The 25,824-nt window shown below is 45.0% G+C and overlaps 1 protein-coding gene across 1 annotated transcript in view; it reads right to left on the bottom strand.

The window, feature by feature from the left end:
- The window catches only part of arfgef1 (ADP-ribosylation factor guanine nucleotide-exchange factor 1 (brefeldin A-inhibited)), a 49,488-nt gene that overhangs the window by 3,292 nt on the left and 20,372 nt on the right, over positions 1–25,824 (bottom strand). Inside the window, exons 3-37 of the mRNA XM_083901575.1 lie at positions 24,311–24,467; positions 24,049–24,195; positions 22,868–23,047; positions 22,463–22,516; positions 18,985–19,315; positions 18,476–18,631; positions 17,265–17,518; positions 16,393–16,526; positions 14,437–14,671; positions 13,997–14,096; positions 13,764–13,903; positions 13,571–13,679; positions 11,443–11,644; positions 11,246–11,357; positions 9,254–9,459; positions 9,009–9,093; positions 8,737–8,902; positions 8,300–8,451; positions 7,630–7,758; positions 7,377–7,535; positions 7,048–7,192; positions 6,861–6,951; positions 6,713–6,753; positions 6,411–6,580; positions 5,702–5,853; positions 4,112–4,284; positions 3,849–4,009; positions 3,366–3,496; positions 3,139–3,268; positions 2,441–2,576; positions 2,222–2,360; positions 1,779–1,851; positions 1,473–1,632; positions 632–771; positions 349–520 (exon numbers count right to left, since the gene is read on the bottom strand). Coding sequence (XP_083757701.1) covers positions 349–520; positions 632–771; positions 1,473–1,632; positions 1,779–1,851; positions 2,222–2,360; positions 2,441–2,576; positions 3,139–3,268; positions 3,366–3,496; positions 3,849–4,009; positions 4,112–4,284; positions 5,702–5,853; positions 6,411–6,580; positions 6,713–6,753; positions 6,861–6,951; positions 7,048–7,192; positions 7,377–7,535; positions 7,630–7,758; positions 8,300–8,451; positions 8,737–8,902; positions 9,009–9,093; positions 9,254–9,459; positions 11,246–11,357; positions 11,443–11,644; positions 13,571–13,679; positions 13,764–13,903; positions 13,997–14,096; positions 14,437–14,671; positions 16,393–16,526; positions 17,265–17,518; positions 18,476–18,631; positions 18,985–19,315; positions 22,463–22,516; positions 22,868–23,047; positions 24,049–24,195; positions 24,311–24,467 — 5,222 coding nt within the window. The remainder of the gene's footprint in view (positions 1–348; positions 521–631; positions 772–1,472; positions 1,633–1,778; positions 1,852–2,221; positions 2,361–2,440; positions 2,577–3,138; positions 3,269–3,365; positions 3,497–3,848; positions 4,010–4,111; positions 4,285–5,701; positions 5,854–6,410; positions 6,581–6,712; positions 6,754–6,860; positions 6,952–7,047; positions 7,193–7,376; positions 7,536–7,629; positions 7,759–8,299; positions 8,452–8,736; positions 8,903–9,008; positions 9,094–9,253; positions 9,460–11,245; positions 11,358–11,442; positions 11,645–13,570; positions 13,680–13,763; positions 13,904–13,996; positions 14,097–14,436; positions 14,672–16,392; positions 16,527–17,264; positions 17,519–18,475; positions 18,632–18,984; positions 19,316–22,462; positions 22,517–22,867; positions 23,048–24,048; positions 24,196–24,310; positions 24,468–25,824) is intronic.

Raw genomic sequence — 25,824 nt, 5'->3', positions numbered from 1 at the left:
AATATAATATATGTGTTTGCTTTAGATTAAAGGAGACAACAATAAGAGGCTGAAAAAACATCACATACATTAAATATCCACCAACAGTGTGCACTCTCCTGTCTCAGTGTCTATATTTGAACACATTTTCCTTCTCTGCTCGACACATTCTTGAGATTTTAGCGTCATCTCATCGCTGAAGTTGTTCTGCTGTGAGCCAGTGAGCGGTCAAAGTGCAACTCGCCGAGTTATCGAGTGAAACGAGTGAGTTTGCAGCCAACAAACTGTACTTTTACTGACTAAAACATGACATTACAGAATAATCTGTGATGACACCATTTCGTACATATAGCTCTGTTGTTGCCGTACCTGCTTTCCACAGCAAAGTCCTCTGCTCGTTGTTGGAGTTGAACGCTTTAGCGAAGTGATGTGACTCCAGCAGACAGTCGAGCAGCTTCAGGAGCTGCTCAGAGGTCAGGTAACGATACATGCCCTGGTCCTGCTTCTCCACGGGGACGTCTGCGACACACGCCGCATCCCGCTTCAAAGAGAAAGAAACACAGAAAAGTCACATTATTATTATTATTCATTATTTATATAGACAGAGGTGGAAGCACCACAGTCTAACACCACGCTCACAGCTGTTTGTTACCTGAGCGGCAGCAAAGTTCTCAGCGTCCTCCTTCTTACTGGTGGCAGGGAAAAACACGATGTTGTCTATGGTCTGGATGAGCTCCAGCTGCACCACACACTTGATCAGTAAGGCCGAGAACAAGCGCTGCTCCTGGATCTCTGTCGGTGAGAAGGGAGGACAACGTACGACCAGGTTACATCACAACACAGGGAGGAAAACACCACAAGTATTTTATTACTTTTCCTTTCCTCCATTTTCCCTTTCCTTCCCCTCTCTTTCCTCTTCCGTTTCCCTCCCCTTTCCTTCTCTTTTCCCTTCCTTTTCACTTTCCTTTCCCTTCAGTTTCCCTTTCCTCTTCCGTTTCCCTTTCCTTCTCTTTTCCCTTCCTTTCCTTTTCCGTTTCCCTCCCTTCCTTCTCTTTTCACTTTCCTTTCCCTTCAGTTTCCCTTTCCTTCTCTTTTCCCTTCAGTTTCCCTTTCCTCTCCCGTTTCCCTCCTCTTCCGTTTCCTTTCCTCTTCCGTTTCCCTTTCCTTTCCCCTTTTGTTCCTCTTTCCTCTTCCATTTCCTTTCCCCTTTCCCTTCTGTTTCCCTTTCATCTTCCGTTTCACTTTCCTCTTCCGTTTCCATCTCCTTTCCTCTTTTCCTTCCCCATTCCTATTCCTTTCCTTTCCTTCCCTATGGCACAGTGTGTCCTGGACTAAGGACAGGAGGATTTGAAGCACCTTCACAGCTCCTCTCATCATATTTTAAATCACAATCACAGGATCATTCCATCAAAGAACATTAACCCTGAGCACACATAAGACCATTGGAGCTATTGGAACCATTGGACTATTTGAACAAATCTAAAGTCCCGTACTTGAAGGGGTCCTGCTCCTGGAGTTGTCCTCGTACGTGCCTGAGGACGTGCTGTACGGACTCTGCCAGCGGTTCTCTGCGGAGACTCTGTCAGCGCTGGTGATGGAATGTTGGTCGTCAGAGCGAGACTGGATGTCCACGGACTTCTGGGAAACTGAGTCCTTTTAAAGAAAGCAGGTGTTTAATTATTAAAATGATTTTTTTATATACAGGCAGTAAAAAAACATAACAATTCTACATTGTAAATTAATTCAAATGACAAATAAAAGTGCGGCCATTCATATTCATAAGAAAAGCACTTCCTCACCAAGTGTTTGTCTGCCAGACTCTGTGTGGTCGAGTGTTCTCCTTCTGCTCCCACTGGTCTCCATGTCAACAGCCTGACAAACAATGAGTTACTTGACTTTACACAAGGACAAACACAACTTCCACACACCATACAACGTCAGTATGTTCTTTATCATCTCTTCTTTCTTAGAAATATCCCTTTTGTTTGAATTTAAAATACAAAACACTTCAGAAACCCATTGTAAATCTGTATTTTCTTCTTGTATAACTCCCTTCAATGTTAATTCTTCACTTCACTGAGTTGAGTTCAGTCTTCACATGAACAAGCTCTCTCTAAATGTTCTTATAAACAGACAAAAACACACACAATAGCTCCTCAAGGTCGTTGTCTCTGCAGATGCAGGATAAATAAAGAAGCACGGCTTGTTTTCCTCATTGTTTTCCGTTCTGTTTCTCACTCACGAGTGTGGGATGGTGGTCTTGAAGATGTCCAGCATGCAGTTACAGATCTTGTCCCACGTCTCGGGGGAAAACTTCTCTCCGTTGAGTATGACCACGTTCTCCAGACAGTTGGTGCCCGAACGAGCGAGCTGCTCGTTATCTGGCACAAGAGGAAGGAGATTTTCAAACAAAAAGCGACAAAAGGTGAGACGATCTGAGAGTTAATTAGCGTTAGCTCACCTTGCTGCACACACCAGTAGAGCTGAGACAGAATGTCGTCCAGCAGGACGTCACTGAGGGACTCGAAGTATTGGGTGAAGACGTCACAGATGGCGTACAGTGCGTGGTTGCAGGTGGTGGTCATCCACTCTGCTTTCTGTCATTAACACACGTCAGTGAAAGACTAAAGGTTCATATTGTGATATCTGATATAAGAGATCAACAAGTATTTTATTCTTTTCCCTTCCCCTTCCCTCTTCCGTTTCCCTCCCTTTTCCCTTTCCCCCCTCCTTTTCCCTTTCCCTCCCTTCTTCCTTTCCTCTTCCCTTTCCTTCCCCCCTCCTTTTCCCTTTCCTCTTTCCTTTCCCCCTCCTTTTCCTTTCCTTCCCCCTTTCCTTTCCCTCCCTTTTCCCTTTCCTCTTTCCTTCCCCCTTTCCTCTTCCGTTTCCCCCTCCTTTTCCCTTTCCTCTTCCTTTCCTTTCCCTCCCTTTTCCCTTTCCTTTCCCCCTCCATTCACCTTTCCCTCCCTTTTCCTTCCCCCCTCCTTTTCCCTTTCCCTTCCTTCTTTCTTTCCTCTTCCCCCCTCCTTTTCCCTTTTCCTTTCCTCTTCCCTTTCCTTCCCCCCTACTTTTCCCTTTCCCCCCTCCTTTCCCCTTTCCCTCCCTTTTTCCTTCCCCCTCCTTTCCTCTTCCCTTTCCCTCCTTTTCCATTTCCTTCACCTCAGTCTGCTGCTCGGGCAGCTTCATGTTGTCAAAGATCCTGAAGACGATTCTGAACAGATCCTGCCACCAGTGCTTCTCAAAGGTGTGGCCGTAGGTTTTCATGACCTCAAACATCACCGTCAGGCCCCTGAGGGAACAGATCTCACTTAAAGCCAAAACCCTAAACCACACAAAAACAACAACAACAACAACAACAAGGAGCTGACGGTGAACCGTGGCCTAACCTCGTCCTGACGTCCAGCTTACACCTGTTGATGATGCAGGAGAGCTCAAAGAGGATGGGGAACCAGCCTCGTACCCACACACGGTCCTCAGGAGCTACGTTCATGTCATCACTGGTGTAGTCTTTGAAAGCCTGACACAGACGAGGGAAGAATTCACCATGTTGATATGATACAGAAGCGTGGACACAACATGAACTCTAATAGAAGCAGAAAATGGACTCTTCTGTTGGAATAAAAGCTTCATCATCTGTTTTTATGACTGCGGCTCCTGGCTGCAGCTCTGCTTCACTCCTCATGATGGATGAACACTAAACACGAGCCAAATCTCAACTAAGAAATGACCAAGTGGAATAAATCACACTGGAATCACTGTTATTACAATAATCTATGGAGCAGCAGACATGTTCACCTCTTATTTCTTCCTGTAGATTATATTCTTTTTCTGTATTAGTGATTTTTGATGTATAAGCCCCTTTAACCGACCTGTGGCCTCTCTGAGACGTATTTGGCGCAGTGCCGGATGAGGCGTATGGCTTCCATGCTGGTGTCTGGGAAGGAGGCGTTACAGGCAAACTCTGACAGACACTTCACAGCGTCCTGGAAGGAGTCGATGGTGGCCACAAAGTGCTTTTCAAATACATTCGCTGGGAGAAAGATAGAGAGGAAGAGAAGGAACGGAAGTGTCGGATTAGATAACGAGCTGCCCGACGAGACGAACGTATGGTGTTTGCGTCTGTGGGACTTACTGACGATGTGGCCGGTGGTCTGAAAAGCCAGCTCCACGATGCTCTCGTCCTGGTCCGACGCAGCCAGGTGGAAGACGGAGAAGATGTTCTTCCAGCCCGAGCGGATGTTTGCCGCCTGGGAGTTCACCATCTGGGCGATACAGCGCACCACCATGTCTCTGATGGTGGGAGACCTGGGAGAGACAGGAGGGAGGGGGGGGGGGGGCAGAGGGAGTTTGGATAAGAATAGATGGATGGAAAGAAGTCGAACGTTTAAGGAAGATGGAGAGAGAGGAGAAAGGATCAAAAGGAGAGGTGACTAAGAAAGTTCCAGAATCCACAAAATCTTGCTTTTAATCCGTCTCGTACAACTTGACATGTTTGTTCATTTATGAATCGACTTACAAAGACCTACTTCCTGTGTGCAGGGCGTGAGCCCCTGGTGTCACATGAGAAGTTTTGAGCAAATCGGTTGATGCACGGCCAAGTTACGGGGGCACTTCCTGTTTCCTGGCGAATGGTCGAAATTTTCGACGGTTGCTGTGGCCACGCCCCTTTTGAATCCGCAAAACGTTTCCATCACTTATTGTCCAGCACAAATTGACATGTTTTTTTATGCCCGTACGATGAACACGACGACGAGATTGTTAATGTACGAAGTGTGCAAATTCAAAATGCCCGACTTCCTGTCGAGTTGAGGCCGTGGTCCCGATTGACTTTTTTGTTCGTCTTGGGCTAAAACAAGTTCCCACCAAGTTTCGTGTAATTCGGTGTAACTTAATTTTGGCTTGCTCCATCCACATTTCAAGTTTAAGGGGTTTTTATCCACGTTAACCACCTGAAAAATTACAGTAAAGCTACAGAATAATAATAATAATAATAATAATTATAATAATAATAATCTGCTGTTCCGGCCCCTGGCGTCCGTGCTCGGGGCCCTAATGCTAAGGAAGAAGCAAAGACGTGTCTGCGTTCATGTCACTTAGCTTTAAAAGCTCTTGATACCACCCTCACTTCCCATCTTCAGGCACAAACATCATTGTGGAGTCTTGGCACGGCGACTGTTGCCATAGTGAAGAGCATTCCTAATTGCTCGCTAGTTATGAATGAGAGAGAAAGCTTTGCCTCCACTTACTGTTACAACACACACACACACACACACGCACACAGTCTAATGGACACACAGCGCTGCAGGGTTTACATGGCTGCCTGCCATCATCCCTCTCAGTCTGTTCGGTGTGTGGGTGGATTTATATCTGCGCTGCTACTCTTTCACATCAATGAAAAAGTCCGGTGCGGTAAAAACAGCTCGACCTCAGACGCGCGGCACACAGATAATTACAAGAGCTACATCCGACTCGCTTTATAAACCCCCGACTGCTGCTGAAATTACATTCAAAACAGATATGAATTCAGATTTGACATGACGGAAACTGGACTGAAACGAGTCGACAATATGCTTACTCACTGCAATAACAGTGAAGGGAGGGAGCTGCAGGAGGAGGAGGAGGAGAGTGTGACCTGAGCCTGTGAGCGTCTGCAGCCCACAAACACAGACTCTTATCACCACAAAAGAGTCAAAAATACATAAGTGCAGTTGTTTTTTTGTACCTGTTCTTCTTCATAATGTGCTCAAAAGGCCTCAGGAAGTCTTTCTGGAACCTGAAGTTGGCCAGCTCGCCCTTCTCCAAGAACTTCATGGACAGTTGCCTGAGAGAGTCCACGGCAAAAATGGCCACATCTTCATTGGAATTACAGCCGACCTGATGATAAAAACAGATAAAAACACAGTCTCAACAAATGTTCTTACACTATTTCACATGCAAGCCTCAAACCTCAAAAAAAATGATTCACTCCACTATTCAAAAATGATGAAAATAGGATTTGAAGTTCACACACACACACGCATCAAACCCCATTTGCAGTTATTTAGTATAAGTAACAGAGTCACGGTGTAAAAACGTGTCCTTGAATGCAACAGAAAGCTTTTTTGGCAACAGGCCTGTGTGTTTATCAGTGACTGGAATCATGCTGCAGAACAGCAGGTGGGAGAGCAGCAAACCTTTGTTTCTTTGTATTCAGGAGGACGTCCTGATGATCAATAACAACAATTTAACACACAAAGAAATGTGTGCAAATGTGCAGCCTCACCATTAGATGCCACTTTTTCTTACATACTGAACCTTTAAGAGGTCCTTTGAGCCCAAAACGGACAAACCGTGACTCAAACACCACTATAGTTTCTCCTACATGCTTAAACCGTGTGTTTTCAGTTAGTTTTACAGTTTTACGGCGCTTCTGTGGCCACTCCCTCACTCACCTTGTTGAAATGGTCTCCGATCACCTCCCAGATCCTGGACCACTGCAGCCTGATGCGGCCCATGTTGTAGTAGGAGATCTCGACGATCTTCTGCAGGCTGAACATTCGCGGGTGCGTGGGCGAGGCCAGCTCATCCATGGACACGGCGCACAGCCAGCGCACGAAATCAACTGACAAACACAGACAAAGAAAGAGAGAGCGAGAGAGGAGACGTTGGTATAATGAGTAAAAAAGAAAAAAGAGGGGGGAGTTTGGTGGCTCAAAAACAACCACAGTGGACCTGACGAGACGAGAAGACTCACCTATTGCATTACCATCCAGTCTAGTGGATCCTGTGAATATCCTGCAGCAGGAGAGAATGTGACCATTACATATTTAACTGTCTTTGAATGTGCTGTAAATGAATTATATGGGGGGAAAACTATGGAAGGTTGTGGTTGACTCTGGTACCTGTCGACAGCTACCACCACACTCTGAGAGCTCGTCTCTCCGATGGATTCCTGAATGCTGGCGATCTGCTTCCGGTCCACTGTCCCTCCAACTGCAGGACGAAAGGAATAGAGGAGTCAAACATTGACTCAATTCTGTGACACTTTTCTATCCACGCACGACGATGCATTTATAAGCCGTCGCTCACCCAAACCCAGGTACTCATCGCTGCTCTGCTCCTTGGTGCTGGCCAGAAAGCCCTCTCTGCCGCGCACCGTCCCTGAGATGTAGCGCGCCTTCACGCCTGTGCCGATCAGCTGAGCCAGCTCCAGCTGACTGATGCACTTCATGATCTGAGAGGAGAGAGAGAGAGAGATTATATTTAGAAACACAAGAGATAAGACTGAGGACAGAACGTGAGAAATGAGGCACGACGGTTTCTACTGAGTGAGAGAGAACAGCAGTGTTGTTGTTGTTGTTTTTCTGATTGTCATAGATGTGTTGGATAAAATGGAATAAATGGATAAAACATCATACTTCATGCCAGGAGTTGCCCAGGTAGTTGCCGTCCGTGTGGGCCACAGTGATGAGGGTCTTGATGGTGTCGATGTTCTTCTGCTTCATTTCCGAGATGCCAGAGCTGGCTGTGAGCAGAGTGAATCTAGCCAAGGCCTGGACGTACGCGTCCCTCTCCAGCTACAGTTACAACAAAAAAACAAGGCATTGTGTGAGAAATGCTGCAGGGAGCACACGTTTTTATTGATCCAGCTGTGATGGGATGTACAGTTACCTGTATGGAGAAGATGCACGCTATCCTGATGGCAAAGCGGATGCCTTCCAGGCAGAGAGAGGCCACCTCGGTGTCGTCGCAGTCCTGAAGACCCACGCTGAAAGCAGCTAGGAAGGGCGTCCACGCCAGCTGAGGAACAATAAAGGCAACACGTGTCTCACAGAGCATTTACACTGTTCAAGAAACCTGGGTTTAAATGGAATTTTTGACCAGTGGAAATGAGTTTGACTGGAATTTTCTGGTCATTAGTTTGTAAATAACCATCTTTTTCATTTCATCATTCGGATATAAAACATCCGTTAAAAGTAAACCAACAATAAATGAGTGGATTGATATCATTTACAATACATATGTTATGGAGAGAATTACATTCAAATGAAGGGAGAACTGGTCAAAACAGCTCAGATGTGCGTCAACTGTAAGACCCGATTTCTTGTTTTGTCATGTTGTATAATTTGGTGCCCAGTTGGTACATAAGTGTATGTAACTAAAAGAAAACAAAGAGTACAAGAAAAAAAATACAAGTAAAAAGAGGGACTAAAGTAAAGTAAAGGTTACAAAAATAAAACGCCACAGGGCAGAGAAACCACTGGCAGTGGGAATGGTCTTCATGTTCCCTCACCCTGGTTCTACCCCCTCATTTGGGTTGAAAAGTGTCTGCTTGCGTTACCTTAAACATGGGCCTGACGTGCTCCAGATGTGTGGCGCTGGTGAACGGAGCCTGGACGTGGCTGACGGCCTCCATTAGGGCTTTGGCCGTCTTGGCCATCTGCTCCATCTCCACGTTGTAGAGCAGACGCCGCTGCTTCTCGCTGGCCACACCTGAGCGATAGAGTCACGGGTTATAACACCCACAGAGAGCTTTTTTACAGCAAACAAACAAACTCATCATGGAATAGACAACGCTTTTTAAAAACCAAGCTATGCAAAATGTCCCAAAAAAGCATAAAAACCAGAGAAAATAGGCCTATATAGGTGGATGATTTTCATGATGATAGTGCATGTGCAGTAACTCTTTGCTCCTGATTCTTAATATTCCTCTATAATCTGCTTCTAGATAACATCTAAACCACGTGTCTGAGCATCTTTCACATCGCTGAAACTCACTCTGCTTGTTAGATTTCATAGTGAGCTCTTTCGTCTCCTTCATGGCGATCTTCTTCCCCGCGATCTCGTCGTAGATGGCCGACAGATTCTCCTCGGGCAGGTCTTTGCTGTCGTTGATGCCGCGGTTCATCTTGATGTATTGCTCTTTTGTCATTTTGTTCTTCACCTTTACAGACGACAACAACAACAAAGACGCGTGTTGGGGGGGGGGGGTCAACAGCTGTGATTTATGTGAGGAGATGACTGCCGTATTGTTCAGGTGGAGCACTTACCTGAGGACTGTGAAGGTCTGTTGTCAACATAATGATGGAGTAGGCGAGGACATATGCCGTGTCAGCACTGGCAAAGAGGGTTTGGCTGGATATGTGAAGCGAGGGAGAAGGAAAAGAGAGATTGGAGATTAATTTAACAGCATGTTGTGCAGCGTGTGTGTGTGTGTGAGCCAAGCTAAATATGAGATTCAGCACTTTTCCCACTGTCAGGATTTTCTATTTTTCCGCCAGAGATCTACACTCACCCCTGATTGCACTCCAGATATCTGGCTGCAAACTTCTCCATGAGCCGGTCAATCTTCTGGGCCTCGCCGGGGAGCCGGAAGCCCTCCAAGAACATCCTGAGCGCAGAGACAAAGTCTTTGCCCAGGAAGTCCATTTGATCCACGTAGGCGTACATCACCTCTTTGTTGAAGCGGTCGTTATCTCCGAGGAACTCTCCCACCTGGGTCTGAGAGAGAGGCAGAGAGGCAGAGGTCATTACTCACTCACACACTAACACTAACACTTCTCTGTCAAACACTGCAGTACGGCTGCTTCCGTTCTGTCCACTTTATTTATTTATTCCTCTTTTTTGTTCTAACAGCAGCACCATCTGGTAACTGCAGATAAGATAAATACATACGGTGCTCGCTGCAGCAGAGGGCCACATGTAATGAACACCTTTAAAGGCTGATTACTGCAATAGAGCTGAAACAATTCATCGATTATTAATCCTCAACTATTTTGATAATCGATTAATTGGTTTGAAGCTATTTTTCATGATTAAAACAAGATTTCTGATTGTTTTGGCTTCTTAAATGTGAATACTTTCTTTCTTCTCATTTCTTTGCTCCAGATAACAAAGAATTCATTAAAGAGGACCTAGACCGGAAGTTCCAATTAACGCTGTTTTTTAGTGTGTATCTGCGTCATTACCTCGTTTATGAAGCCCTGAAGTTTCGAAAAACAAACAGTTCAGCCACTGCTGAGAACGCTGTGTTTTATTGTAATCTCGGGCTCAGGGAGATCTCCCTTCTGGTTACGTAAACAGCGGTTCTCCTGAACAGCAGATCTTCCTGCTCCGGGCACTAGTCCGGGCACATCCGGTTGCGTACATTGAACCGCAGAAGAAGAATAACGTCCGTTGTGGAGGTGTTTCACGAGCGACAGTGTCTTCTGACTCTGGGTCTGACTCCAGGTCAAAGGTCATAAAAGGGACTGCGGCGGGGAGTCGTGAAGAAGCTATTTTTAAACACTGTTAAAAACAATGTTTTGATAATGAGTAGCAGTGCATCCACCGTTCCAGAGGGGGGAGCTGTGCTTCTGAGAGCTGGTGTGCTGATTATGTCACTTCCGGGTATTGGCCAATCACAAGACAGTTGGGAAGGCTGGCTGGCCAATCACAACATACTCTGTCTTCTGGGGGTGAGATTTCAGTCTGAAACACCGCGGCTGAGGAGAGCTTCAGTGAGGAGAGATTTCTATCGGCTCATTTACAGCAACTAGGAGGTTTTTGACCATAAAAACAAGTTAATGTATGTAAGTAGACCTCCATAACTAACATATATGTGCAACAGGACCACTCTATGTGAGCTTTAAAACTGAATCATTTTGGTTTGTGGACAAAACAAAGACATTGGAGAACATCGTAATTTCCAGGTTTGACAAACACTGATCAACGTTTTCTGACATTTTATGGACCAAACGATTATTATTAAAATAATCGTTAGTTGCAGCTGTAGATTGTATATCCACCGTGGCTGTTTAATATCAGTGCACAGACATTAGATTAGTCTGCAGCTTCTGTGCCGTTTGGCCGAGTGATGGAGAGTTTGTGTCGAGATGGATTCTTTCAATGATATTTGATGATTTTCTTTATGAGCTTCAACCCAATAAAGCTGCCGCTCGCCGCTCATTAAAGGTTCAGACGACGATTACCACATCGTTTGTTTGTCGCAGACCATTTACGTAAAGTTGGCACAAAGAAAACGCTGTAACAAAACATATCAAGGGAGCAGTTTGTACGCGTAATGGCTTCACAATAATCTGAGTGACAAATTCAATTTAAAGTTTATTATTATGCCATCTGTGTGCTGTTATTTGTTTTTCATAAACGCTGCTGTTTCACTGTTTGAATGTGACAGAGACTGTGTTTCTGGACAGAATGGATCGTATCTGAACTTGTAAATTCATTTCCCTGGAGGTGCTGACGTGTTGAGTTGTAAATGAGTTATGGTGTGATTTTAAGTCCTTACCGAATCAAGCCTTTCTTCTTGGTGCAAGAACTGTGCAAGGTCCTCTGGGGTCGTACCCAGCATGCCTTGCTCCTGCAGGTACTGGATTCCCCTCTTTGGTTTCTTGTTAAACCTGTTCAACAAAACTTAAAGTCAGTCAAAGCAGGACCACGATGTCAAGAAAACAACAAAAGTGGTGCACGAGTGTCGAAACCCACAGGTCGATTCCCTGCTCGATGATCTCTTTCTGCTGTTTGAGGACCTCGAACTGCTCGGGGTTGTCGGTGCCTGACATTTGCGTGCTGTAGCTCCCGATGCCGGACGAGGCCGTGGAGTCCAGCGAGTTAATGCTGCCATAGCGATTGATGGTTTCAGGGGCTTTGGTCTCTGTGCTGTCCTGCTCTGACGGTTTCTCTTGGCCTGGAGGAGTCAAAAAAATAAAAAACACAATAAACAAAAAGAGCTTTCTGTTTTTTTATGCGGTTTCGGAGCAAATCCCCTATTCTGTTGGTACAAAGTCAAGACTGAGGGCTTAAAAAAAGGAGCGAGAATTGCAGAAGTAATTGAAAGAGGAAACTGCAGGATGGATCAAACCACCCCGAGGCCTTGTTAATGATTGTTGTTGGCACAAACACACACACACACACACACACTTATTCACAGAGCAGGTGTGAGGCAAAACAATAGGGGAGGATATTATCTAAAAAGCTCAAGGGCATAGAAGAGGAAGAAGCCAGAACTTAGAGGCGAGCGGATTTCTTAAGCCTGCAGAGACAAAGTTCAAGGATCTGCTGCTGCTGCTGCTGCTGCTGCTGCTGGAGTGTGTCCACGCAGTCACCCTGACGTCCGATTACACACTGGAAACTCTTTAAAACATTCAGGACACTGCCACAGTAATGTGAGCTGGCAGGGCGCCTCCTATTCTCAGGCTTACAGAGTGCAGAGGGGGGAAAAGGTGGAGGAATAAAGGAGGGAGGGAGTGGAAATTAACCTAAAGCTGATGTTGTGCACTGGAGGCGGAAACTAAATAACATTGAGTTGCATTTTTCCCCATTAAGTTCACACCATTAGTTTAAGTGAGTCCAAACATGGGCTTTGGCTACAATCTGTGGGGTCTAAGTACGTAACCATGGAAACAACAACAGCTTATATAATGTAAAGTAAGCCACAGACACGACAGGAGGACATAAATAAACAAGTCCAACCACACAGTGACACACTGTTTTCCTGCTTTAGCTTTGACATCATCAATAATAAAAAAGAAAGAAAATGACACAGAAGAACTGAGGTGAACGTGGAATTATAAATATAAGAGAAAGGTAGTGGTTTTAAATCCCCCAAGGACAAATTGAGACGTTTGTCACGCACTAATAAAGACCTGTAGTGGACACGTGTGGGTCTGTTTGTTTTCCTTTAAGCTTAGAAATGACAGCACTTACGAAGAAGTGTAAGAGTATTATGTGAGTAGATGTATGTATAATGATATATGTTGTACAACTGGCTTTAATAACTAATGAGATGTCACGTGTGTTGACATAAACAGCCTGAAGTCGTCCTGCCCTCCTCTTATCCTCCTCCCCCTCGCAAACTTGCAACTTTCCTCTCAAAAGTTCGAGCTCCACCTTCGGCAAACAGCAGAATTCATCTGCTGTGCAGAAAAGCCCCGTAGGCCGGGCTCAAACATACAAGAAATACTGTCGGAGAGGTGATTCAACACAGTTCAGGCCTGGAGTATCGCTCCTGGATTAACCTGTCTGCGCTGGCCTGTGGGCATTATCTCACCGTTTCTCTCTCTCTGTGGCCTGAGCCAGGATTATCAACACTCACATTCTCTTTCACAGTCTTCAACGTCAAAACACTGTCAATCCCAGGGCTGAACTGCAGCTGGGATGATGGATGTGCGCTTTGTAACTCAACCCAATTAACCTCAGGGATGAAATAGTGCCAAAAAACACGAGTGACCAAAGGAAAGTCTCTGTAACCTTGGCAGTGTCAGCAGCAGCAGCAGCAGCAAAAAAAACTCATGTTAAAGTCTCCTGAGAGTTTTTATGGGCAGAGTAAAGACAGCATTAAGACTGAAAACATCTATATGTGATATCTGAATCACTTGTTGACAATAAAAACAATACAGAATACACTTAAATGCCTCCATTTCCCTCTCCGAATGATCCACAGGGGAAGATGATTCAGAGGAATGGGACAAGCACTTTTTAACAGAACAAGATGATTCTATATGTAGACAAACAAGAATTCTGTATCTGAAGACAGATGTATTTGATTAGTGTGACGCATAAATGAAGAGAAAGAGCGTTTCTTGCGACAGTCACAAAGCATTTCGAGTCTCACCGAGGCTCGTCTGGGAGTTGGGGTTGACGTATTGGTCCTTGCTCCACTCCACCATGCACTTCAGGATGGACACGAGACATTCCAGGCCCTTCTTTCGCAGGGTCAGCTCCTGAAGTCGGGGGTCAGGAAAAACCCAAATAAATGACGACGGCTTAAACGGCAACGCCACATAAAACATGAACGACGTCGTCACCTGTGGCGGCGTCGTGCCGAGCTCGTGTCCGCCGCGACCCTGCGCGATCTTGGAGAGGTCGTTGACCAGGCGCTCGAATATGTTAGCAGCGTTCAAATCACAGTCATAGTTCACGTAGATGTCCACCACACTCTGGGCATCTGACAGGAGGGACGGAGGGAACACAGATGAGACGCCATGACACAAATAATACAGACTGATACTTGGTAAAAACATGGACATTTGGCACAAACCTGCACATATTCTAGTCAGGGTTTGGATCACCATCCACTTGTGGTCATAGGAGCTGGTGGACGTTTCAAGAATGTACAGGAAGATCTCCTTGAAGAAGACCTGCACACAGAGACCGACGACAACAGAATAAGCAACTAAATACGGGAGGAAAATAGACTAAATCACTAATTGAATAAATGCTGCTGCGATTATGAGTAATCAATACTTTGCAGGAACTTTCCTTGCCCACAAAGACTGTCACCTGCCACAGCGTGAATCTGCTGCTTTCTGCCAGGCAGTGGTGGGTGGGCGGTTATATAAATACAAATATAAATACAGTTTGTGTGCACTCGGCCAACTCGATCGTCAGGTTTTTCCTGCATATGCTATCTGAATACAAACAGAGCAGGGGGAAAAAATGTGAACGAAAGAAGAAAGAAAAACATGCTTTGACGTTTACCTCAATTTGCATCTTCAGGTGCGTCTTGAAGTGGGAGAGCAGCGTGAGGAAAATGGAAAGCGACAGCTCGAAGACCTCGGGCACGGACGAGACGCCGTTCTTGGACAGGGCCACGCACAGGTACTGCTTGATGGCGTTGATGAACATCTCGTTGGTCTTGAAGATGGGCCCGGCGTTCTGCAGGATGGACAGCAGCAGCTGCAGGGACAGCACCTTGGACCGCAGCTCGTGGGACCTGAGGGGGAGGGAGTTTGTGAAAAAATGATCCGACACGAGACGAGCTGCTAATGATGTGTGTGGATCAGAAGAACAGCACAACACAGTCGGTCTGAATATTGACAGCACAAGACTCTTTAGAGCATTAATATTTCACGCAGTACACTCATTAATGGAAGGGAAAGCCACGTATTTATAAATGAAATGATATGTTCTTCAAACAAAGCAGCAGCAGCAGTGCAACACAAACACTCAGACACCATGACGTGCTTTATCGCTCCACCACAGAGCAGAAATCTTCCGCTGCCTTTGAGAGAGACAGACACTAGGACGTCTAAATCAAAGCTCCTCTGAGCGTCGAGTTTTTGCTGCACCAGCAGGAAACAGACACAAGAAGAAGAAGAAAACACTACTTCCAGCTACTTCATTTGCTGAGATGTGTGGAGCTCCTCGAACAACGTTTCCTGGCATAAACCGGGATTTATCTTTTCAAATTGTAAAATCACCTGCACAAAGGCGGGAAAAAAGGGGAAAATGGCATTTTGTATTAAAAATTGGAAACTGATAACACAATAAGCCATGGACGGAACAGTTCTTTGAGCAGCCTGAAAGACGAAACAGGCAGAGCAGCCTTGTTATTAAAGAATGAAAGGTTTGGTCTGGCACCGCCATGACGCGCCACATTAGCGCAGAGGTAATTGACATGGCCTTATTCAGTCGCACACGTGTCCAGTGTCATTTTGCTCAGTGACATTAAAAATGGACAAGACTGAGACGAGAGTCAACAAACAAATATCAAGGTCACACAGCAGATCCCTGTCGTTAATTGAGTTATTAACAAACCAGAAATATTGAGTGATGGAAAAAAACAGATTATACCAGAGATTCTGGGCCTCATGAAAACAGGAAGTGGTTCACAAAATGCTGAGCAGAAAACACCAGACGTCGTCTCCTTTATCTCCATTTATCAATTTTAACATTTTAAACCAGGACTCTTCATTTTACGTCTATATTTACACCGACACACTCACACAGGATTAAACCTGCATCCCTACATCTGTGTTTAATCTGGTCATTAAACCAAAACCTTTACTAGAAGAAAACAAATATTTATATATCAAAACCAGGACCTTTTAAGCATTTTCACTGGGGAAAAAATTCCAAAACTTAGGACTATCAATTATCTAAATGAGTTTATGGTTAAATGATGGTTGACTAAAGTGGCACAAACAGCAGCACAAGTTGTCATTTTCATGTCAGTGCACCTGTGGGTATGTTGGTTTTAAAGTGAACTGCAATGTTGGTGCAGCAGCAGCAGAAAGCCGCTGCACCACAGACCAATAAAAACCTACGAAGAAGTTCCTTAATTCTGTCTTTTTAAACACTGATTTACTGACTTAGTCCAATTTCATGTCTTCACTATTGAAATAACAATGTGCCAGACACAGGCAAACCTGGCTTTTAAAGGGTAAGACAAGCAAAACTTGTCTGAATACAACCCCTTTGTGCCTCGCGTCTCACTCTGAGTAGACATTATGTGCCGTGTAAATAGCAAAATTTAAGCTGGACATGCTTTAATTTGGCTTAATCTACGGTAAATTCAGACCCATGGTTATCAATTACAGTCACTGTGTTATTATCAATCAGAATTTGTCAGAAAGTAAATCCATTTACAACCAAAACCATTAAAAGATATGGCATGTCCGTAAATACTATGGTAATCCATGATCTTCTTCTTACTTGGGATCAGGTGGTCCATCTGACAGCGGCTTCATCGACAGCTTGCAGAGTGAGCGAAACACCAGGAAGGCGTCTTTCTGGAGGATGTGGGAGAATTTAGCACCTGGAGGCTGCCCGGGCGCTGCTCCTGATTCCTGCAGACAAACAAACAAACAAACGCAGAAGAGCTGCAGTGAGCGACGACGTCTTTCTCGTCCTCCTTCCTTCTACTCATGATAAACAGTGTGATTAGAAGCCGCTCGGGAAATAAGATCTGTTGAACCTCGATTGACGAGGAGCGCAATCAAAGATAATTGCAGCCTTCATATAGACGAGCAGGAGAGTGGGGGTGATTAGAAACAGACATTCCAGGGAAATGTTCTCATTAATTAACGTTCCCCTCAATTAAGTCACTTTTACTTTGACTCAAATGCAGATATTTGATTGTAGACCAAAGTATGATGATATCAGGACAATCCTGGATAAATAAAAAAGCAATGAAGAGATGGTTTTATATTCATGGTCTTACTTTAAGCAGAATACCTTGACTTAAATATGTAAGATCATCAGTAAATGTGAGGTCATGGCTGATGTTGTTTTGGTCCAAAGAATCATTTCAAAGGTTCTTTGTTTCAGTATCAGTGGATCTTTGACAATCCTTTACCTTGGAAAAAATGCCAGACTTTTGGGAATTGGGTAAAACCAGTATTTATCTTTTAAGGGTCTTATTAATATTGTAAAAAAGTGACATGCCCTAGAGCAAATGATTTATCAAATACAGCTACAATAATATATGGGTGAAAAATGATGGCAAATATGGTGATTGTCTCGCAGTCGCACAGATCACTCCTCGAGGTACGTTTGCTCACTGTTTGGTATCTGTCTCCTTTTACCTGAGTGTCATTAGAGGAGACAGACAGTCTGTCATCAGGCAGTGACGGAGTGAAACTGGCAGATATGGGCGTGCCGGGGATCCCGTTAGCGTGCACGTGCTCGCTGTCACTGCCCAGCGTGCCCTCGTCGTCCAGGGAGCTCTGGGTTCCCTCCGTCACAGCTTCGGCCGTCTCCGACTCCGCCGGCTCGCCCTCGCCTTCGCCAGCAGGCTCCTTGGTGTCGGAGCAGAGGTTTGCAGGGTCCAGACAGTGTCCTGTGGCGACGATGGAGACAATGATCACCAAAAATTGTCAATCAACTGATGCGACGTCACAAACTTTTTCAAATTTCAATCCGTAATTGCATTCATTTTTAGAAAAAATGCCTCACTCGCTTTTGAAATTTGAGCACAGGCATGAATCCTTGTATAATCTTGGATTATGTCAGAAAAACCTGGTAATTCAGTATGTTTATATCACTAACTGTTGCTGAAACTCGACCTTACGAAATGAAGCGACCGCAGATCATAAAACTGAACAAATTTAACAACAATGAAGATGTTTATTTTGTTTTTGTATATCTATGTCTTTTAACTGATGATTTATTTGTGCTGCTCCCAGACCTGAGCAGGTCAAATGTGGAATCAGCTCTTTGAAACATCCTCTAGCTCTGGTCAAGTACAAAATGTCAAGTGACACACTGGTGAAAGCACTTAAAGAGAGATGTAGTGAAGCTTTCAGGTTAAGCGAGGCAACCTCAGGGTATTTCTGTACAACGTCCGTCCTGACTATTGAAGCCTGTTTTTTTTAATTAATGCTCAAGGACAAAAGTGCACTTGAAAAAAAAAGCACTATTTTATGACTTAATAAAGCTTTTTTGTTGTTGTTTTGCACTTTTGCACTCGAGTGCTGTGCCTTCCTTTTGTCAGCGTCAGAGGAAACTGCAGGAAGCGTGACCTGACCTAAAATGATAGTGCTGCTTCTCACCGGAACATTATTTACAGAGGAGAAATGTGTGCGTCTTTTGCCTTTCAGACACTATTTGTACTCAGAGAGGTACATGTACACCAGCCTGGGAAAAAAAAACTGTTTATCTGTCACGTAGCGTGTTCTTCTTCTACTCGTGCTTTTAAGGAAAAAGCCTAAATATTACATATGTTGTGTATTCTGTGCGTGTACAAACAAATAACTCAGATTTGCGAAGATTACATCCAAAACACACAGAAACTCACCTCCTGCGACAGTATTGACGACCTCCTGCAAGATGCTCTGCACAATTTCCTGCGCCTTCTCCTCGTAGTTTGGGCCCGCCTCCTCTTCCTCCTCCTGCTCCTCCCCCTCGCCGCCGTCCCCGCCTCCCGCCTCCTGATGCTGCTGAGCTGCTGCGTCTGAACGCGACATAATAAAAAAAACTGTAGAAGTCAATGTGGCATCAAATGACTCACAATGGTGTGCTCAAGACCCTGCTGCTTTTATTTGCTTTGAATGAAACTGTATAGAAATAAGAACGTGAAGCATTTCTTGTGTCACAAATCCATTGCATCGTCACATTCACGATGTCAAATAAGCAAATATAGTCACACGGAATGAATGATTAGACATTTGTGACTTTTTTTTTTGGTGCGTGTAGATGTGTAATTTAATCACATTTACAGAATTTGACAGTGAGAAAAGAACTCATGTTATGGGCATATGTAAAGAAAGATGATTTAACTCTTCAAGTTCCTTTAATTACTCTTACTCTGAGCCGCTGCAGTAGCTTGGTCGGCCTCAGTCTGCTCGTTTTCAGCCACACAGAACTCGGAACCGTTTTCTGGATCCGGGCTCTCAAACACAGGACCCTGCTCCTCCTGCTCCACAGACACAGATCTGCTGCCGCCCGGCGCCGGTGTCGACGGGGTGGACGGCGTGGATGGGATGTTGATGCTAGGAGTCGGAGGGCTCACGGGACCGTTTGCCTCCTGGCCGCCCGAACCCTTGGCCTGCGGGTGGACGTGAGTCTGGAGCTGAGGGGAGTCTGGCTCGGTGTGTTGCCGGTGCCGCTCTCTCTCCAGCTGCTTCGCTTCCTGCAGCTGTGGGAGGGGGGTACAACAAACACACACACGCACACACACACACACACACAGACAGAAAAATAAAAAACACATAGACAGTACACACAACAGAACAGAACAGAAAAAAAAATGTGTAGAAGAAGAGGCACATGCAACACACACGGACGCACACACAGGAAGACACCGGTTAGGAAGGTGTAAACAAACTCAGAACAGCAGTTACAACCTCGTCTAGAGTTCACGACGGCTCGGTGCAGCAGAGCCACGACACTCCCAGACGTCTTCTGTAGTTAACTGCAGGCGACGGATCGCCTACGACTAACTAGAGAAGATGATGACTACGACCTGGACGACTGAAGAAACCTGCACGGACGACACTTCCACATGTCGAAGCAGAGAGCTGCAGACACTGATGGAACCGTTTCTACCTAAACGTTCTCTCGTATCAGGAAAGAGTCCGTCTGTGTGCTTTTATGGAAATGTAGGCCATGCTACCACAACAGCAATCACGCAAACTGTGTGGAATAACTTCACGCTGGCTCTATTTCAGTCTCATAGCTGTAGAGTCCCCGGCTGATGTGGCGTGACTGATGTGTAAGATACCACTGCTTCTTATAGGAAGTGCTCCAAAGTGATGCCATGCTTTCGTCGGCAGCTCGTGAGGTAGAAGTGGGTCACGAGACATTTGCACACGGTTATGGTCAGATAAATGTGTGTTTGATGTTAGTAATAGTAATAGACTGTAGTTAAAATAAAACTTCCTGAGGAGTCGGGGGAAAAAAACAACGACTTGTATGCACATGTACAGTCATAGCAAAGACCAAAAAAAAAAAAAAACAAGGTTCAAAAAAATAAGAGAGCAAACACAATCACAGGCAGTGGAAATTCTCTCAGCCAAGCTGAATTCACAACAGCCCATGGTGCATTATCAGTCCAAGTGCATTTGGAAGATTATAACAGAATAAAAACATTAGAGAATTGATTTGACTCAAAGGATGAGGGAGATGTGTGTTGTCATTGAAAACATAAAAAGGGTGACACATTTACAAAACAATAGAAATAGATGGTGATCTGTCTCCGGTGTCTCCAGTGGCACTATTTTATTTAAATAACTGTAATAACTTGAGCTGCAACTAAAGATTATTTTCTCGATTAATCGTTTGGTTTCACTTTCAACGTTCTCCAATGTCTTGTTTTGTCCACAAACCCAAAATGATTCAGTTTTAATGATTTCTTTGTTATGTGGAGCAAAGAAACTGAGGAAATATTCACATTTAAGAAGCTAAAACATCAGAAATCTTGTTTTAATCATGAAAAAGTAATCAATTAATTGTTTCAGCTCTAGTAATAACGTTGTAAACACACTCCTTTGTTTAAAGCAATTATGCTTTGTTTTTTAAATGTTTTTCCATCAGTGGCTGTTCACCTTTAATTTAACGGCGCCGTTGTTGTCACATTCAGATGCAAACAATTAGTATCGACTCTAAGCAGCAGACGGATAAATGCGCCTTGACTGGAGGGGACAGGCGAGGGCGGCGCTTAAACAAACTAAGCTCATTATTTAAATGCCACCTCAGTCAAATAGTGAAGGCTGTGCGAGCGAGACGAGCACTGTGTCAACGTGTGTGTGTGTGTGAGATCATCCCATGCTGAGCTGCAGCAACACACAGACGACTCAGGCAGTGACAACACAACAAGGCCTCAGCGCTGGCCTTGTCTTCGTATCTCTCTCCACTCTTCACTGCGTCTTTATAACTCCTCTGTCTACGTCTGACTCAACACCAGTCACTCTAAAACTGGCCTGTCAAAGTCAAATGACCTGGGGGCCAATGAAAGTCTAGTGTGGTCAATAGTGGGCAGGCCTAGTGAACAAAAAGTAGGGGGAAAAAAAACAACTTTCTACAACTTTTAGATGCATCTAGCTCATTTATGTAGGGTGCCAATCACCAAAAAGGCCGACTTCCTGTTGAGTTGAGGCCATGGTCTTCCCGCCAAGGTTCGGGAAAGTCGGTGGAACTCAGTTATAGGGCACTTCCTGTTTCGTGGCTAATGGTCGAAATTCGCCAAGGGTTGCCATGGTCACGCAGTTTTGAATGTGCAAAACTTTTCAACAACTTTGCTAACACTGCTCCTACATAGATTTGTAGGAACCGAGTAGATTTGTAGGATCGTACATGATTCGTAAATCGCCAAAATTCAAAAAGGCCGACTTCCTGTTGAGTTGACGCCATGGTCTTCCCACCCAAGTTTCAGGAAAATTGGTGGAACTCAATCTATGCTGAAGTTATAGGGCACTTCCTGTATATCGTGGCGAATGGGTTTACATGGAATTCGTCAATTAATTTGGTGGGACTCAGTTATAGGACACTTCCTGTTTTGTGACTAATGGTCGAAATTCGCCAAGGGTTGCCATGGTAACGCCAGGAAGTCGGCCTTTTTGAATTTAGGCGATTTGCGAATCTATGTACGTCCCTACAAATCTATGTAGGAGCAATGATAGCAAAGTTGTCAGTCAACTGCCAGTCAAAGTTTCAGGAAATTTGGTAGAACGCTGAAGTTATAGGGCACTTCCTGTATCGTGGCGAATGGGTTGCCATGGACACGCCGTTTTGAATCTGTAAAACCATTTGACGACTTTGCCAACATTGCTAACAAACATATATTATATGATATTCTGTCACCTCGCTGGCAGCTGTGCCTCAGCTAAACACTGTGTTTAGAAGGTCAGGTCGTCGGTCATGTTTTCTTTATAAGTTAATAAGTGGGGGGCCGCATATGGCCCGCGGGCCGGCAGTTTGACACCTGTGCTCTAAAAGAACGGCGTAACAAACAGAGACAGTCGTCGCTGACCTGTGATGAGACACTTAAACTGCACAACTAAAAAGTGAAAAATGAGGATGAGAACGTGTATGCAGGTTTCAACAGAAGCCACGGTAAGCATATGGTGGAAGAAGTACACAGCATACCTGCTCCTGTGCAGTGTCGGAGCAAAAGGAAGGAAAACGCATGAGTCGCCACGAATGAATGAATGAATAAATGAGGAAGGAGGAGGAGGAGGAGGAGGGAGGGGGGGTAAAGAAGCGTAAAATGCGCAAACACAGATACACACAGAGAAGAGTTTAAGAGTTCTGATCAGGCAAGTCACGGCAGTCCTGCTCTCTTTACCTGGCGATCACGCTTTCTGGAGGCCAGAGACCAAGATAGCTTGTGATTTGTAAGCTATGTGTCCAAAAGGAAGGGAGATAGGCAGGTGAGGAGGGGGAGGGGAAAAGTGTCATTCAAAAAGAAAAAGATGACATTAGAGCAAGCTTTTTGTGTCCCTCTGGACATGAAGCAAACAGTGGAATTTCATCATGTCAGGAAACCCCAAATCAGGCAGAAAGCTTTCATTTGAATCCATATGAAAATAGGTTAGTTTCATCCATTTAAGACTGCAACCACATATTTGTATCTGACTGAATCAGCGATACAGTGTCATGACCTCTCTATGGTGTGTGTGTGTGTGTGTCTTACTACACAAACAAGAATTTACTCTGTGTTTTAAGTAAAATTAACGAGGCTCAGACATACTGCTTGGTTCTCCATGCGCGCGAAGATGACGTTGAGCATCTGCGTGAGCGTGGCCTTCGCCGTGGTCTGGTTGATGAGGTTCTTGCTGGCCAGGTAGATGTTGTAGCAGGTGCGGACCGCCTGCAGGACGGTGCCCTCGTGGATTTCTATGTGCTGGGAGGTGACTGCAGTCAGTAGAGCCTGAGAAAAAGGTAAAAAATACATGTTACTGGGACAAATCCATAGATTTCTGTCAAAGCAGCCGTTTTCAACAATGCCTAAAAACCTCTTTCACACGTACACTACCGTTCAAAGGTTTGGGCTCACCTATACAATTTTTGTTGTGTTTGCCATTAAAAGTCACACCTTTATTCATCAAAAGAGTTGCAAAATGAATAGAAAATATAGGCAAGACATTGACAAGATTAGAAATAATGATTTTTATTTAGTGCCGGGCAAGTTAACACGATGGCAGCGGTTAACGGTGTCAACGTCAGCGCACGTAAGACTCGCGTGACGTCATGTTTACGTGACTCCCGATTGTTAAAATGAGTCTCTAAAGTAACGCTAAACTTTAAAAACAGAGGCACACATACGCAGTAAACTGGTACACTGGTTATTTGTAGCGCTGCTCTTTTCCTTTAATAAACAGACCGCTCCAGTACCACTGTAGGCTCGCTAATGCCGCTTAGGAGCTAACTGGTAAACGGTGCCTGGACTCGGTCAGTCGTCATGGAAACGCGCCATGCGTTAACCTAGTGCCCAGCACTATTTTTATTCAAAATAAAGAAGCAGCAAAACTGTTTTCAGCTGTGCTAACATCATTGCACAAGGGTTTTCTCATCATCCAATAGCCTTCGAAATAGATTAGCAAACACAGACACATAGCAAACTATACACCTATGTACATATTCCATTAAAAACCAGACGTTTGCAGCTAGAATAGTCGTTTACCACATTAATAATATATAGAGTGTATTCTGATTCATTTAATGTTATGTTCATTGAATAAAAGTGCTTATCCTTCAAAAATAAGTACACTTCTAAGTGACCCCACACTTTTGAACGTTAGTGTACATGATTGGAATGTCTGCCTGTAAATCCTTAGCCTCCGTGTCGCCGTTTTAATGAATTCATGTGACATTCTTGGTTCTCGGTGAAGAAGAATAATGTGCGATGAACCGTGACGGAGGGCAGCAAACCTTAATAATCTGTAGCTGGACGCCCTCGTCCGTCTGCGGCCCTTGGAAACAAGCACAGATGGTCTCGATGATCCTGTCGATGAGCTTCTTGCCCGGGGCCGTGTTGTCCGGGGCACTGCCCGTCAGGTGGCCGTACGCTATCAGCTTCTGCAGACGGAGACACACACGAGAACGCACATGTAAACAGAGCGTATTACAATAAAGATTAAAGATATTGCTCACACAGAGACGTGCAGACGAAAAACGTAATCCTTCCACTGACCTGTAAACAGTCGAGTGAGGTGATGACGATGCGGGGACATTTGGACTGACATGCCAACTCAAAAGGCAAGAAGTACTTGTCGGCTTCGATGAAGGTGGTCTTTGATTTGATTGGAGGTAAAGTGCTGGAACCAGATTTGCCGTCTCCACTGGGCGGACTGGGGAGAAACAGACAAAAAGAGAAGTGAGGAGATCACGCGGTCCAGTCTGTCGAGTGGAGTCACTGGAGAAAGGGAAGCGAGGGGTTCTAAAACCGTCCTGACACACACTCACACTCACACGCTCGCTCCGATATGATTAACAGTGCATGAAAAAGTCGGCGCTAAGAATAAAATATTTTCGTGGACGCAGAGCTAACCTGCTCCACAGCTTGACCGGGACATTGAACATTCTTAAGCAAAAAACGTCCACAAAAAGAAACAAAATCTATGTCTCTCAAGCCCGATTTATACTCCTGCGTAGAGTGCTCTACGTAGGTTACTAAGAGCTCTCTGCGTCAACGGTAAGCCTGTTGGAGACTCTCTGCGTCGTCTCCGGCTGCACAAAATATTCTTTAAGTGTCCATCACTCCGTCAAGGGACAACGGAGACGGAAAGAGCTGCGATTGGTCCTGAGGACAGACCGAGATAACGCTGCTCTGTGCCGGCTCACAGTGCGCACCGAGCGTCCACAGAGGCGGAGCTGATCACCGCCGACAACATCACTGCCAAACTATAAATATGTCATATCTTAATACACACAGCACAGGCTAATTTCTCACCTTAAATTATCTTAAAACTGTGTTCCGGGACACAAAAAAGTGAGAAACGGCCACTGTTTCAACAACAACAGTCTTTCCCTCTCGGGCGGCAGCTCACGGTAGCTAAAAGCACAACAACCTTGCATGGCGGCCCCTACTGATCGGGCGGGAAATTGCAGTGCGTATCCGTCACTACGACGGAAAAGTATGAAGGCTCGAGGGGTCTCCGTGGTTACACAGTCGCAGAAGTATAATGTGGCCTTTAGGGCGGGGCTGTAATCTCAGGGTTTTTGTTTGGGCACAGACTTTGGCCATGTGTGTGTTCCTGCTCACTAATCCTTCAATTAAATTAAAACCGATTTAAAAAGAAACAAAACAGAGACAAAGAAAGAAAAGCATCGACAGTTGCTTTCAGCAGCAGCCATGTGTCCACAGCATCCTGAAGCATCACCACCACCACAACCACCACACCCAGGCAGGAAAACACAGACACACAGGGAGGGAGGGAGGGAGAGAAAGAAAGAGGGAAGCGAAGCATTGTTTATGCCTTGGCAGTGAAAAAGGATGACTTCAGCTCTTTCTGGAGGGACGACCTCCCCAAGTGTAGCAGGTCACGATCAAAGAGACACACAGGAGGAGAGACAAAAGATGAAGTACCTCGTGAAAGTGAAAGGAAAGGAAGGGAAGGAAAGGAAAGGAGGGGGCGCGAGAGGTTTAAAGAGATGAATTAAAAAGGGTTTAACAAGACGAGAAGAAACGAGGAAAACACAAAAGGA

Source organism: Microchirus variegatus (genome assembly GCF_963457635.1).
Source record: "Microchirus variegatus genome assembly, chromosome: 15".
Lineage (NCBI taxonomy): Eukaryota > Metazoa > Chordata > Actinopteri > Pleuronectiformes > Soleidae > Microchirus > Microchirus variegatus.
This window is presented reverse-complemented; position numbering and strand designations above follow the sequence as displayed.